The sequence below is a fragment of the Gorilla gorilla genome, chromosome 12, assembly GCF_029281585.2.
Source record: "Gorilla gorilla gorilla isolate KB3781 chromosome 12, NHGRI_mGorGor1-v2.1_pri, whole genome shotgun sequence".
In the NCBI taxonomy this organism is placed as follows: Eukaryota; Metazoa; Chordata; class Mammalia; order Primates; family Hominidae; genus Gorilla; species Gorilla gorilla.
Window position 1 is genome coordinate 68,290,752 of NC_073236.2, and position 14,192 is coordinate 68,304,943.

General features: G+C 54.1%; 1 protein-coding gene across 16 annotated transcripts in view; it reads right to left on the reverse strand.

Annotated features, from left to right (window-relative positions):
- The window catches only part of DYSF (dysferlin), a 231,031-nt gene extending 217,419 nt beyond the window's left edge, over positions 1-13,612 (reverse strand). For 8 of the 16 annotated variants that reach the window (XM_004029397.5, XM_004029399.5, XM_004029398.5 and 5 more), the window contains exon 1: positions 13,015-13,612. In XM_004029397.5, coding sequence (XP_004029446.5) covers positions 13,015-13,102 — 88 coding nt within the window. In that variant the 5' untranslated portion in view covers positions 13,103-13,612. Of the gene's footprint in view, positions 1-186; positions 487-13,014 lie in introns of those variants that run through there. The other 8 variants (XM_004029407.5, XM_004029405.5, XM_004029408.5 and 5 more) reach the window with 3 other exon arrangements.
- Between the last annotated feature and the right edge of the window lie 580 nt (positions 13,613-14,192).

Here is a 14,192-nt window from a genome sequence, read left to right on the forward strand (position 1 = left end):
TGTGCTCTGCTTATTCCTCATCGCCCCCCTGCAGAAGTCGGGGCTGGGATTTCCGTCCCTGCTGACAAAGGGAGAAACTGTGGCCTGGACTAGGGTTAGCTCCGGAGCAGGGGCTTCAGACCCGCCAGTGAGCGCCGAGAGTCGGGTAGCACCCGAGCATGGGCGCGGCAGCCAAGGGGCTCTCACCTCGGAAAGTCAGGCTTGCGACAGGGTCGCTGCGCCGGTCCTTCTTCGCACTGGGGAGGTTGCTGGCCCTCACCAGCAGGCAGCACAGCATGGCTGGGCAGCCCCGGCGGCACACAGGCGCGCAGTCAGGGCGGGAGAGGGAGCGCCGGGCCCGAGCACCCACCCAGCAAGCGCCCGGCTCCCAGGCAGCCGCGCCAAGAGAGCTGTCGCCTTCGCTGCTCCTCCGCGGAGAAGTGACCAATGCCTGGGAGAGGCTGCAGGGAGGACACCGGACACCCGCTGGGCGGACCCTCCCCCTCCGGCCCCTACCCAGATCCGCCCTGCCCGCGGCGGGCGGGGAGGGACAGGGGTCAGACGGGCGCCTGCGGGGGTACTGGTCCCTAGCTCCGCGGGTCCCAGCTCCCGGCCAGGAACGAGGCGCCGCTGACGCGGGCGCGCAGCTCGGCCTCCGAGAGCGCACAAGGCGCCGTGGGGCCTGCTCCGCGGGGGCCTCCGGTGACCAAGGCTCCACACCAGCCAGGGATCCCGGGCCCGGTGCGCACCGGTGCCGACTTGGCAGCCGCCCTGTGCGCTCGACGAAAGGGTGAGAAGGAGGCAGGAGTGCAGGCGGAAGGAGTGGGCGATCAGCGGCGGGGACGAGAGTGTGTCTTCGGGGAAACCAAGTCTGAGTGAGCGCTGAAGGGGGAGTGTGCAGAGCGTGCCGTGCACCCCGAGCCCCCCGCCTCATTGCCTCTCGCCTCTCTCCACCTGCCCCATGATCTGCGCCCGGGAGCCGGTCCTCTCCCTTCCGCAGGCTGTCTAGGTGGCCGTTCTGGTTTGCTGGGACCCCCGGGTCGGGAGAGACTCCGAGGCTCGAGTCCCCACCAACCCTCCTCGGAGCCTTCTCCGCAGCGGTGTCGAGTCACTCATCTCTGGAGGCAGAGATCTGTATTCAAATCATACTGCGTTCCCTGGAGAACTAGGGTCCAGCTGCGGCCCATTCTGTCCCCTGCAAGTCCCCCATCCCCAACAATCTCTACACTCCCTAGTCTCCACAGTGGGAAAGCTGTTCAAGGTGTAAGCCGTGAACAGTGACAGTCGTTTCGCTTATTATGTCTGGTTCCTTTCCAGCGTATGAACTTCTTGACACAGGGGCCCTGGCTTCGCACTTCTATCCCCCAGCACTCCAGCACCTAGCCCCGGTCAGGGCACTGTCCGTCTTCCCACCGCCCAAGTCCTCACTAACCAACCTGCTCACTCAGCCTAAATGCACTGCTGCGCAAAATCTCAACTCCCTTTCCCCTCTCTTATTTTGAGGGATACAGCATTCTCACAGGGCTAAGCCATAACCCTGGCGAATCCAACTCCGCCTCCTCCACACCTGCCCCCAACCAGTGATGTGTTGGAGAGTAACACAGCCCGCCTGAGTGGTGCCTTTTGTAGTCATGACCCTTAACTCAAGCGAGCCCTCACTGCTGGGGGCAATCATACTATATGTCTTGTCTCCCTGTCTCCCGGATGCCCCTATCGCCCAACCTCACTCTCAGTTTGCTTCCTGTTTAAGGAGCAGAGAACTTCTTCAGGTCCCCAGTCTCCTTCTAACGCCCGCCCTCGGCATCTGTGCCCAAATCCTGTGAGTTCTCTCCTGTTCCTACAAATGAATCACCCGTACTCCCCACTGGGAACAACTGGACACTTGGGCATAGACCCCATCCCCTCTCGCCCATTCAGTGGTGAGCCTGCAGTGATTCTCTCGCTCTCTTGCCTTACCAAGTTCCCCTGTTTACCGGATCATCCCATCGGCACACAAGCATGATGTTATTGCTCTCAAGAAAGCACACCCTTGACCCCACATCCCCTTCAGCTACTGGTCATTTCTCTCTTTTCACAACAATGCCCTTTGAAGGAGCTCTCCATACTTTCTGTCTCCAATCTCCCTCCTCCATTCTCTCTTGAACCCACCCAGTGACACCTTCAACCCCAGCAGGTCACCAAAACTGCAAATCCCCTCCCACTCTCCTTCAAAATATGTCCAAAATCCCACCATATCTCACCATCTCCATTGTAACTGCCCCCAGTGGAAGCCTGTCATCCCTTGCCTGAGTCATTTAATCGAATCCATGGACTCCCAACGCATCTCCGGCTCTGCCCTTGTCCCCATGGTCTATCCTCAATCCAATTCTCATGACCTGGTTCTACTCAAAGTTTTCCATTGGCTCCCATCTCACTCAGTGCAAAACTCAAAGGCCTTACGTGACCTTGAAAGCCCTGGCTGACCTCGCTGACCTCCCCAGGACCCATGCTAGCCTTCCAGCTGTTCCCCAGACAGGCCAGACCAGCGCCTCCCCAGGGTCTCTGTCAGCTGTTCCCTCTGGCTGGCATGTCTTCCCTTCCTTCAGATATCAACTCCAATGAGACCAACCCAGCCACACAACTGAAAACCACAACAATGAGACCAACCCAGCCACACAACTGAAAACCACAACTTTCCCTCTTTCATCTCCCTTTCAGGCTTCTTCTCTAGCACCAATCACTGTATAGCATATGTGTCTTAATTGTTTTCTGTCTTCCCCATCAGAATGTCTGCTCCAAGGAGGAAGGGGTTTTTGTCTGTTTTGTCCACTGCTGTTTCCTCAGTGCCTGAAACAGCACTTGGTGCAAAGCATGGTCTCCATAAATTCTTTCTAAATGATGGACTGAAATAATAAACATTCACCCATCACCTCTGACTTGCTGGGAATAAGTCACATCCCTGCCCTCAGGGAGCTTCCAGTCAAGGGGTAGAGACCACAGAGGGTGGCAACCACATCTACAGCTCCCAAGAAGTGGAAGGTCGGTAAAGGACAGAGCTAGGATGAGCATGGGAGTGGGGAAAAGGAAAGAGAGGAGAGTGTGAGCCTGTTCTCATCACGGCGCCTTCTCTAGCTGCTTGGACCCTTGCTGCTTCCTCCCAGCTCTACCCTTCTCTTCTCCCCTCAAGATGAGGCGGACATTTGATTCCCTCAACATCCATCCAGACCCCATTCCCTTCTAGCAGAACCTGACTGTTCAGTTATGCAGCCCCAGCTCCAGGATGGATCCCACTCTATCTGAGCATATTTCTTGGCAATGGCTATTGGTCTAGCTAGAGGTATGTGTCCTAAGTTGTTCCCCTGGAAAGACAGATTTATATGCCATGAATAGAGAAGCCCAACTCCCTCTCCTGCTTCGTGTGCATAAGGAAGCTTGCAGATCCAATTGCTGACCAGTTGAGGACATAGCAGACATCATGGACTGCAGATCAGAGAGAAACATGGAGCCTGCCTGGGTACAGGATGATACTACGGAGTTGCTGGCAGCAGCGGCCCATCTGGAGTGGCCACTGCCAAGATGCGGGCTGCAGTGGAGAGTCTGGCCAGTGTTGTGCACTCTGCAGAGCCAGTGGGGGCTGGGAACAGGTGGGAGCCCCACCCCCTACCAAGTTGGTGGGGTGGGAGCCCCAAGCTCCCAGGCACAGCTGCAGCCGTTTGGCTGCAGCCCCAGATCCAGGCATCTCTGCACTCTCTGGGGCCCAGGAAGCTTGCAGGCTCAGAAGTGCCTTCTCCCTATCTCTGGCCTCTCCCCACTCCAGTCACCCACTCCAGGGTGGAGCAAAGTTGTGTCCAAGCCCACATGCTGTTGCAACCCAGCCAGGTGTGTGCACACTTGTGGTGGCACTGAGATGCCAGCCCCCTGCTGCCTCAACCCCCTCCAGACTTTGAGCACTGACAAGCTCAGGAGGGAAGCTGAGGGGTAGCTCCACCTGGAACTGCAAGCATCCCTCTGCATGAACAGCCTAGGTGCCCTAGATGACATGTTGATGGCAGCAGGAGGCAGACAGGCTCCTGGGCAGAAAGGGGTGGGTCCTCAGTGAAACCCCACCTACAAGCCAGGGATGGCCTGAAGCCTGGGGGCTGGACTGCCAGTTCCAGGTGGAGTCCTCAGCCCAGAGTGAGAACTTATGGTGCTTTTTCCCCCAGCCCGCTCCTGGTCACCCATGGACCAAACAGCACACACTTCCTCCCTTCTGAGCCCATAAAATCCCAGGACTCAGCTAGACTCAGACAGATGTTGGGACTACCAGGTACAGGAAGGAACTACCCACTCCAGGTCAGGTCTCCTTCACTTGTCGGGAAGACCTGCCTGCAGTGACGAGCTACCCTATGTGGGTCTCCTCTCTGCTGAGAGCTAGACACTTATCAGGAGGACCTGCCTGCAGAAAGGAACTACCCACTTCGGGTTTCCTGAGAGCTGTTCTGTCACTCAGTGAAGCTCTCTCCACCTTGCTCACCATCCAGTTGTCTGTGTACCTATTCTTCCTGGACATAGGACAAGGACCCAGGACCCACCAAACAGCAGGACTGAAAGAGCTGTAACACAAACAAGGCTGAAACAGCCCGACCCCCACCCCAACCCTGCTCGCCATGTTGCAGGCAACGAGAACAAGAGATAAAGCTTCAGCCCTTCGGGGAGCCCAGACCTAGAGGTGACATGGCTGTGACACCCTCTTTGGGGCTCTGCAGTTCCTGGTGCCTCTAAGCTTCTGGGCACCACCACGTTCCCCGGTAGCCACAGTGGAAGCCCCTTCCAGTATGCCTGGCCCAGCCGCAGCCTGGCACAGAGCCAGCACCTGTACTGGCACCTGGAGCTGCCTGCCCCACCACAGCTGGCATGCCTGGCTGTACGCAGTGGCTGGACCCTGCACTCGCTCACACACCCCTTGCTGTTCAGTGCCTGGCTCACCCTTGGCAGGCGTGGGATCAGGGCTGGTACTGCGAACTGAGCACAGCCTGCCAGGCTGAGTGGGCAGAAGGAGCCCAGTGGGCCCAAGCAAAATTCAGGCAAAGGTGCTACCAGCCACAAAGGTTTCCAGCTGGAAAAAGCAACACCCTTAGGATCCTGTGACAGAGTTGTATAGTCTATATGCCCAGAGCTCACTGGGTCTCTGGACACCAGTTAAGTGAGCTAATCCCCTTAAGACTATTTATCATTTAATAAATTGATTTTCCCAAGGCTTAAACATGGGGTGCCCAGGAGGCAAACAAACCTTGCCTCTCTGCTCATTTAAGTCTATTTGAGCCAGGATTTCAGTTGCTTGCACCCTAATTCATCCTTACTGACCCCTGTGACTTTGGTACCATCTGTGTGCCCACAGCATCCAAGTGACTCCACCAAGTCTTACCACCACCCTCTCCTGCCCAGGCCACTGCAGGTGCCTCCTAGCTGGTCAGTCGCCTCATCACATCATCACTCTGGCTATGCCTGGCCCATTATCCACACTGCAGCCAGGTGATCTTAAATATGATCAGGTCAATCTCCTGCAAAAACCTCTTGGGAGGTTTATCCAAAGGCCTCCTGTGCTCTTGGGATAAAGCCCAGATTCATTTCCTTGGGCCAAAGGGCAAGGCCATTCCACCTCTCGCTCTCCTAGCTCTAGCTCTGGTGCCTCGTCAGTTTCTAGAATATGCCAAGCTCCCTCTCAGCTCTGAGGTCCACTGTTCTCTCTGCCTCCAGCTGCCTTCTTCTCTTTCTTTGCAGAACCACCTATTCATACTTCAGGCCTCAGCTTAAAGATCACCTCTCCAGGAAAGCAGTCCCTGATATCCCGGGGTCTAGACGGGTCCCTCTGGCAAATGACTGCACAGCAGCGCTTTTCCTTCTTAGCACGCATCACAATGGTCAGGAATAACTATTAGCGTAGTCACCCGTTTCGTGTCTAGCTAGACTGTGGAGTTGGTCAACGAGGGGAGAGATCAAGTCTGTCTTAGTGACCCAGGTATTCCCAGCGTGTAGTACAGGACTGGCCTGGCATTGGTATAGTGGACACTGCACGTGGCTCCCGGGTGTGGGTTCTGCCCACTGGTGAGTTCAGCCAGTGGTTCTCAAAGGGGATAGTACTGCCCCCTAGAGAGATTTTTGGATATTACAAAGCTTTTTTTTCTTTTTCTTTTTCTTTTTTTTTTTTTTTTTTTTTTCTGTCTATCACAATGATTCCTGGCTTTGCTTTTGCCCCTATCATACCCCACCCTACCCCAGCTCCAGTCCTTCAGAGTCACCACAGGAAATGGAAATCTGTAGTGGGCATAACTAATATTTCCATAGGAACATTCCAAGGGACTTCTGCCTTCCCTTGGCTTGCGTCCAAGGAAAAGGGTCTCCCCACATCTGTTCTGCAAATCAGAAAAGCAACTGCTGGTGATCTGACCCCTGGACACTTCCTGAGGCCTCCTTTTCATCCCATCCTCCAACTTCCTAGTCTGGCTGATGTTCACTGACCTGGACTTCTCCCTAATCAGATAACTGACTGTTCCCTTGCAGACTTCATACTGAGGCCTAGTAACTCAATAGGGCTTCCTCCCGAGGGGACATTATCAGGAATTAAGTTCTAATGGAGAGTCTGGCTGAGACCTGACCTCCACCTCCCAGTATATGTTCTCTCCTTCATCCACAGAAATTTTCCATAGCACTTTACTTGGGTACATGGTCACCCAAATAAAAACATTTCCCAGCCTCCCTCATAGCTGAATGTAGCCAGGAGACTAATTGATGACCAACAGAATATGAGCAGAAGGGCTGTATGTAACTGCCTGGATATGTCCTTAAAGGGAAGCGGCACACCTCCCCGGCCCCCTTTCCCCTCTGGCTGGAATACAGACAGAGGCGTGCGCCATCACGGACCACGTTGTCAAAGGGAACTTCTGGGGATAACAGAGCAATAAAACAGGAGGAGCTGGGGTCCTGGACAGCCTGTGGGTCAGAGTCTTACGAGTCAGGACTGTCTACATTCAACTATCATGTGAGTGGAGAGACCATCATGCTTACACCAATGTTAGTTAGGGCTTGTTTACAAATAGCTAGATCTGCATCCCACCTGAGGTTTCAGGTGAGGGCAGCTCCTCGGGACCCCAGGCTACTCCAGCCCCACTGTAAAGGTGATGGGGCCAGCTTAGGAGCCATAGCCTGGAAGGAAGGGCTTGAGGGGCCCGTTTGGAAACTGGGTTTCATGCTTATGGCAGTGTTTCGGGGCTGACAGAGCTAAGGGGGAAGGGGACTAAAGCTCTCCCGCTCACTCCATCCTGTAGTCACCGATGACAGGTGCTGCCTGATGAGCCCAAGGGAGAGACACTGGCTCTCTGCCCTCCAAAGAGCCCAGGCCCAAGGTCTCCAGGATTGAATGAAATACTGTGTCTCAGAAGCGGTCACTGGTGTTCTCCGGGACACATCCAGCCCACAGACATGTTGTCTTTAATCAGTACAATGTTTTATAACAAAATTGTACCTTAAACATTAGAAGATTTTTCCGTATAAATCTGGATTTACAGCTTCTCTTGAAAAAAATCAGAGAATGTGGCACCTGGGCCTAGATTTTCCACCTAACACTGACCGTCTGGCACCTGTAGACCAGGTGTCCCCCCTCAGCTCACTCCCGGTATGCACATATGATTTCCCCTCCAGCTTGATCTTAGTCCACCTGCCACGTTTCTGGAAGTGCATGAGTTTGTGACACCTGTCACTACTTATTTGTGGCCCTACCTTCCTGACCATCGAGGAAGGCATGCTTCTAATCCTCTCTTGCTGCTGGAGTTGGGCCAGTTCTCCTCTGGCCCTCCTAATGTTAGCTGGTCCTTTGTGTTTCCCAAGACTTAAACATGGGGTGCCCAGGAGGCAAACAAACCTTGCCTCTCTGCTCAGTGACACTGACCTTTAGAGGAACATTCTACATGAGTTGACAGGACTCCTTCAGGGCATATTTGCCAATGTCCAAAGGCTTCCCGAAGTATAGATGAGGCCTTCTTCCCTCTCCCTTCACATTCATTTAAGAATATGTGTCCGGCGGATATCCCAGTCCACCAGGTGGAATTGACAGGGGACCTGTGTATCCAGCAAGAGGGTAGAACCCACATGCAGTCCTGGTTCTGACTACAGCCATGATTAGGGCCTGTCAGGGGAGAAATCGTCCATAGCGGAAACAATCAGACAGTCCTGGGCTTCTGTCCCAGGCCACCCTTTCCTAGTGGTGTGACCTGAGGCATGTGATTGGACCTTTCAGTGTCTGTTTCCACTTCTGTGAAATCAAAAGAATGAGGACAGTTTGCAGCGGTGTTGGGAGGATTAAACAAAACACTAGCAACTCCAGCACAGTGCTTGGGGCACAGCACATCCACAGTAGATGTGAACGCTCTCTCTGCTAACATCCCACGCTAGTGGACCAATCTGGAAAGAGACTAGCATGCAGGAAGTAGAGAAAGAAAGTGAGTTTGGCCTGGGGAGAGGGACTGAAGAGGTTTGTGGGCTGCTAGGGAGTCACCAGAGGAATACTTGTTCCCAGAAAGAGAAAGTACCCCAGTGAGGGCCACTGCCAGCCATCAGGCAGGTGGCCAAATGACTTCGCCTCAGAAGGGACTGCTCTAGGAGGGGCAGCCAGAGAAGACAGGCCCAGTGTCCCTGGGGGCAGACAGACGGCCAACCACCACTTGGCCTGTTGTGTCCAGCCTGGCAGGACAGTGGATGGAGAAACAAAGCTGAGGATAGAATTCACCAAGCAAAAAAGACATTGAAAGCCTTTGTGGATGTGTACAATTATTTCTTAGTACATGTACAATATATGTTAATAGTAATGATTATAATAATTTTATGTAAAATTATATGTAATAATTATTATAGTTAACATTTATTGCTTGCCTGGCTGTTCGAAGTGCTTTATATGGACTAACACATAAACTCTCCAGAATGATTCATCCAAAGCAGGTACAAGCTATTGTTATCAACACTTTACAGATAAGGATACTGACTGACACAGAGTGGTTAAGTAACTTGCCCAAAGCCACATAGCTTGAAAAGTGGCAGACCTGGGATCCCGAGTTCAAGATGCAGGCAGTCCTTCTCTCCCTCTTGTTCGATGCTGTTATCCCACTGGACTGTGACTCAGGCTGCCAGCTAGCCGCTCTTCTGAGCCCCCCGCCCAACTTTTAGTTTCTCCTAGACTGGCTAAGCTTGAGATCTACAGTTACATGACCCCCTCCCTGGAAGTCCCGGAGCACCTGCCATACCCACCACAGGTTGCCCACCTCAGTGCCATGTGACCATTGCCCTGGCCTTGGCTTATCAGACCCTAGGCAGCCACCATAGTCCTGTCAGAGCTGTGAGCTTGCCTGGAACGAGAGCACTGCCTGGAGGGAGCGTCCTGCATCAACTGGTGACTGATTGGTCCTATCAGATATAGAGAGGGTGAGGCAGAGAGCAAGGACCCCCTGAGATAAGAAAGCATCTGCAAGACCAGAACATAAGCGCTGAGGATGTCTGTGCTTGGGTGAGCAAGCAGCAGTAAGGACCATGCACGTGATGAGAGGAGTCAAGGTGCAGACCGAGGGGGGCATCAGGGTCTCAGCCAGGCCTGGGTTCAGGTCCTGCCCCTCCACCTTTTCTTGCTTGTCTTTGGTAAATCCAAGCTAAAGCCAGAGGTAGATAGCAGAGTGGTTAAAGCTGGGGATATTGTGGGGGCTCAGGAGCCAGATACTTAGACTCGAATCATAACCCCACTACTTACCAGTGTATAACCTCAGACAACTTACTTAACCTCTTCATGCCTCAGTTTCCTTATCTGTAGAATGGGAGTGATGACAGTTGCTACCACATATGCTTGCTAAGAGGATTGAGGTGTATATGTCTACATATAAGGACCTGGTACAAATTATAACTGGGTCTTGATGTAGCTTATATTAATGTTCTAGTTAGAACAGTATCTGCCTTAAAATAAGCATGGTGTCAGTTAAATAGATCTCTTTCATAGGACTGTTGGTGGGATTTTCAAGAAACACCATCTGACAGTGGTATGCTTTTGTGCTTAGCAAATGTCCATTCCCTCTGTTTGTGAGGAACACGCATTTGAAACCCCAGAATCCTCCATCTTTTGGTCAATTGTTTCACACCATGCTCCTGCAGCCCTGCACTCCCCCTACTCTGACTCAGCTTCTTGCTGGGGACCCCAGGCACCACCCTCCCTGGCTGGCTCAGGTCCGAGTGCCCTGGTGCCCTGGGTGTGGGCAGCACATGGTATGCTCTCCAGAGCACTTTCTTATTCATGCGCCAAGGATACTGAGAACAACAGAGGGCACTGATGAGGGGTTGGGGGTGGGGACGCTGTGGCCACTATGTGACCTTGGCCAGGCTCCTTCACTTCTCTGGGCCAATATCCTTGTCTTTAAGGGGGGATAATATCTTTGCCCTCTACCTCACAAAGCTTCTGTGAGCTTGCAATGAATGTATACATGGACAAAGGGGCTGTGAAGTGTGGCTACAGGGTATTATAATCATGTAATGAAAGGAGGGGCTTTATGGGACAACAGATAGAGTCTGGGAAGAGCAGACCCAGCCCAGCTGGGGAGGGAAGGCTTCCCAGACTGGTGTTTTGCTTTGAGCTGCATCCCTGAGACTGAAGTCTTCTGTGTAATCATTCACCAAGCTGACCCTGCCAGGGAGAAGGAGAGCGAGCAGGCCTGAATGTCACAGGGAGGCCAAATTTGGACATGGGTTAGGAGCTTGGCTAATGCAGGAGGTGAAATGTGGCCAGGGGCTGGGGGAGGGGAGGGACTGCATTCCCCAGGACTGCCTGGCGGTTTCAGTGATTACCAGGGGTGGGGGCTCCAGCCAGTCTCTTCCTAGGCTCAGGGGCTCATGACGGATTGGCACAGAAAATGTACTTCCTTTCCCCAAGGTGAGCTGTGTGCTCTGGGCCCTGGAAAGGGGGAGCCTACCCCGAAGAGCCAGGCAGCAGGCAAAAAGCAGGTGGGGGTGGGGAGAGGATTCAGCCAGGGATGTGTAAATGGGAGGATGCAGGATGGGGGGAGCTGCTCCACACACAGGCCCTTGGGGCTGAAATAACTAAAGAAAAGCCACACCAGCAGCACTTCCTGCACTTCTGGGGTTAGAAAGTGCCTGCCATTTATTATTCATTCTTTCCTTTCTCCAACCAGAGGTCTGAGCCTAGCCTGGGTGAGGGACCATGAGGTAGAAGCCTAGTGTATTGAGTGTATGGGGGTGCAGAGGGGGCATGTGGTCAGGGAAGGTGGAAGAAAATCTGGTTCAGGCTGAGTGGAAGCCAGAAACAAAGCCCCTGACAGCAGGGGCTGCTGCAGCTGAGTGTACATTTGTGCACCTGGGGAGAGCACCATTCACAAAGCCTACTCAGCCCCCAGGTTCAGGGGCTATAAATGGGGAAGAGGTGCTGGGGTGGGAGGAGGCTGCTTCACCCACAGAGTGCCTGTCCTCCCTCCCCTCTGCCAAGGGGCTACAGTATGAATGGTGCCCCCTGGAGTTGTGCACCAGGAGCCCAGAGCCCTCAGCCAGGCTGCTGAACAGGGCCACTGACCTGGCCTGCCCAGAGCTGAGGATGCAGAGAGGAAGCATGAAAGACTCCCATGTCCTCCCTGCTGGAAACACCTGGATAAAGCTCATTTCCGGAGGCCACGTGGGAAACTGATTGAGAGCAGATCAAAGCAGCACGTTAGGAAAAAAAGCACAGCTGGTGTGCCACAGCCACCCCCTTGGTCCCCACTCTTGGTGTACACTGCTTTCCAGGCCTCAGGACCATTCACCAACTCCTCCTCAAGCTCTGCTCTGGTCCAACAAATCCAGAAGCCCTGAATCTCACACCCAAGAGAAGGTACTCATGACATGATCCCTTGCTCATGCTGAGCTGGACACGGGCCTGTGCTTTCGGAGCTTTTATTCCTTGGAACATCACAGGTGTCCCACACGCTCCAGGGTGTGCATGTGCCTGGGATCATATGTGCAGATGGTGTCTGTGAACAGGTGTATCCAGGAGCTTGTGAAACTGTGCTGAATGGCCAGAAACCAACTAATGCTATGATTTCTGGAAGTCTGGGATGTAGTTAGAAGTCAGATCTCTGGGGAGAAGGGGAGTGGCAGGTAGTGGAGGCTGAGAGGAAAACCCACAGGCTGGGTGGGAGGTTCACACTCTTTCCCCCTAGTTCTTCTCCCCCAGTATGGTTCCAAGCCCAAAGACCCAGCTGCGTAGATCTTGGTCCTGAAGGGTTCCTGGAGAGCAGCCAGGGCCCAGCCCTCAGCTCCTGGAGGAAAAGTCAAGTCATAACTCTATGAAGGCCCTCCTATGGGAGGTCCCAATCTGATAGGGGAGTGGCTTCCCTGCTCAAGGAGGCCTCACTCTGATGATAGAAAGCAGATACGACCCCCGTCCCTCCACCCACTGGTCCGTTGGGGGCAGGGGTTGGGGGCAGAGAAAGTCTGTAAAGGTTGGTGCTGTGACAACTGTGCCCAGCTGCTAAATTTCCCCCATCCTGTGCCCAAAGCAAGGGTAGGGTGCCTTCGCCTCCAGTGGCTGCCAGCCTGCCAGGCCAGCCTCTGAGAGAGAGCAAAGGGCCAGGAAAGCAGCCAGGCGCAGATCGGGGCGGGAAGAGAGCTGGGTTATAAATAGGCCTGGGACCAGGCCTTCAGGGGAGAAGGAGGAGAGCCCTGCAGTACAGCGCTTCGCCGCCGGCAACGCAGAAAGACCTCTTTTCAGAGATCCCGAAAAGGTGAGAGGAGAGATGCCCACCTTCCTGGCCTACCTCAGTACCAACCTGGGCTGAAGCTTCCAGGAGAAGCGCCATTCAGACACCTCTCTCCTTCCAGCCTCAGTTTCCCTCTGAGTCGCCCTCTGCAGACCTGTGTCGTTGCAACACTCAACGTCAGTCTGGCGGGGCCAGAAAGTCTCCTGTCTCTCAGCTCTAGGTGTTCTCCAGGGTTGAGAGCCGCGGCGTCCCCTCCTCTACCCCACCCCGACCCCCGGCGAAGGTGGTCGGCCCCTCCTACCTGCAAACACCGCGGAGCAGTAGGCATCGCTGATGTCGGTGTCGGGTGTGTGGACGTTCTCGGCATAGAGGATGAAGACCCTCAGCATGCCTGGCGCGTGTAGGGCCCCGTGCGCCCAGGGCGCAAAGAGGGCTCGGAAAGGTCGGGAGGGCCGAGGCGCCGCTTGTGGGTCCCCTCGCTGGAGAGGGCTGGCTGGGCGAGGCCGGCTCGGATCTCTGGCTCCTGGCTTAGAGCGGTTGCTCTTAAAGGGGAACGGGCCACCCCCGGCTGCTCCAGTGGGCTAGGCTGGGTCCCCGCCCCGGCTGCGCTCACCCCGCTTGTCAGCCGGCGTTCCGAGAACAGGGGCTTCTGCTCATCTTCCACCCCCGCCGCCCTTCCCGAGCTCCGTCGAGCTGTAATCTAATGCTCCGGCTGCGGAGTCTCCCAATGACACGGCATTTTGCACCTGGCTGGGCGGTGGCCGCGATGGCCGGGGGCTGGACTAGGGCTCCGGGCGCCCGGCGTAGCCCAGATCTCGCTCTTGGACAGGAGAAAGGCTCGGCTCCTCCCCTGAGCTTCTACCCCCTGGCTGAGTGCTGCGCCAAGTCGGTTGCCTCCTTCCGCCTCGGGGATTGGAGCAGTCTCTCCAGAACTCAACCCGACCGCCCGGGGTAGGACGGGGGATCCTGGGGAGGCTCTTTCCCTAAGAGAAGCCTGGAGTTGAGAATTTCATTGACAAGCAAGGCAGCTGCCTTAAAAACTTTGCCCCCTTTTTCTGGCTTTAAAAGCAACACATGCCATTTTAAAACAAAAAGCATAAAGAAAGAAATCTCTGGTTCTGAAAAAATAGTGTATTAACATTTGGGTATTTGGCAGCCCAGGCTTTCTCCTCTGAATGTATATACACATGTAAATTGCAGTATTTATTATATATCTGAGTGTAGAATGCAGTCTGTGTCCCATGTTTTCATGTAACATCTTACATCATTAAAAAATTATTCATAAACACTATTTTCAATAGCTATATAATTGTCTGTCATATGAATGTACTAGATTCACAAACTTTCTCGTTTCACATTTAGGCTCTCCCCAGATTCTATTATAATAGTGAGAAAGGGAGTTTCTTTTTAATAAAAAAGATATAAACTCATCTTAGCCCTCCCCCTCCCCCCACCCAGTTCTTCAGATTAGATTGTAAG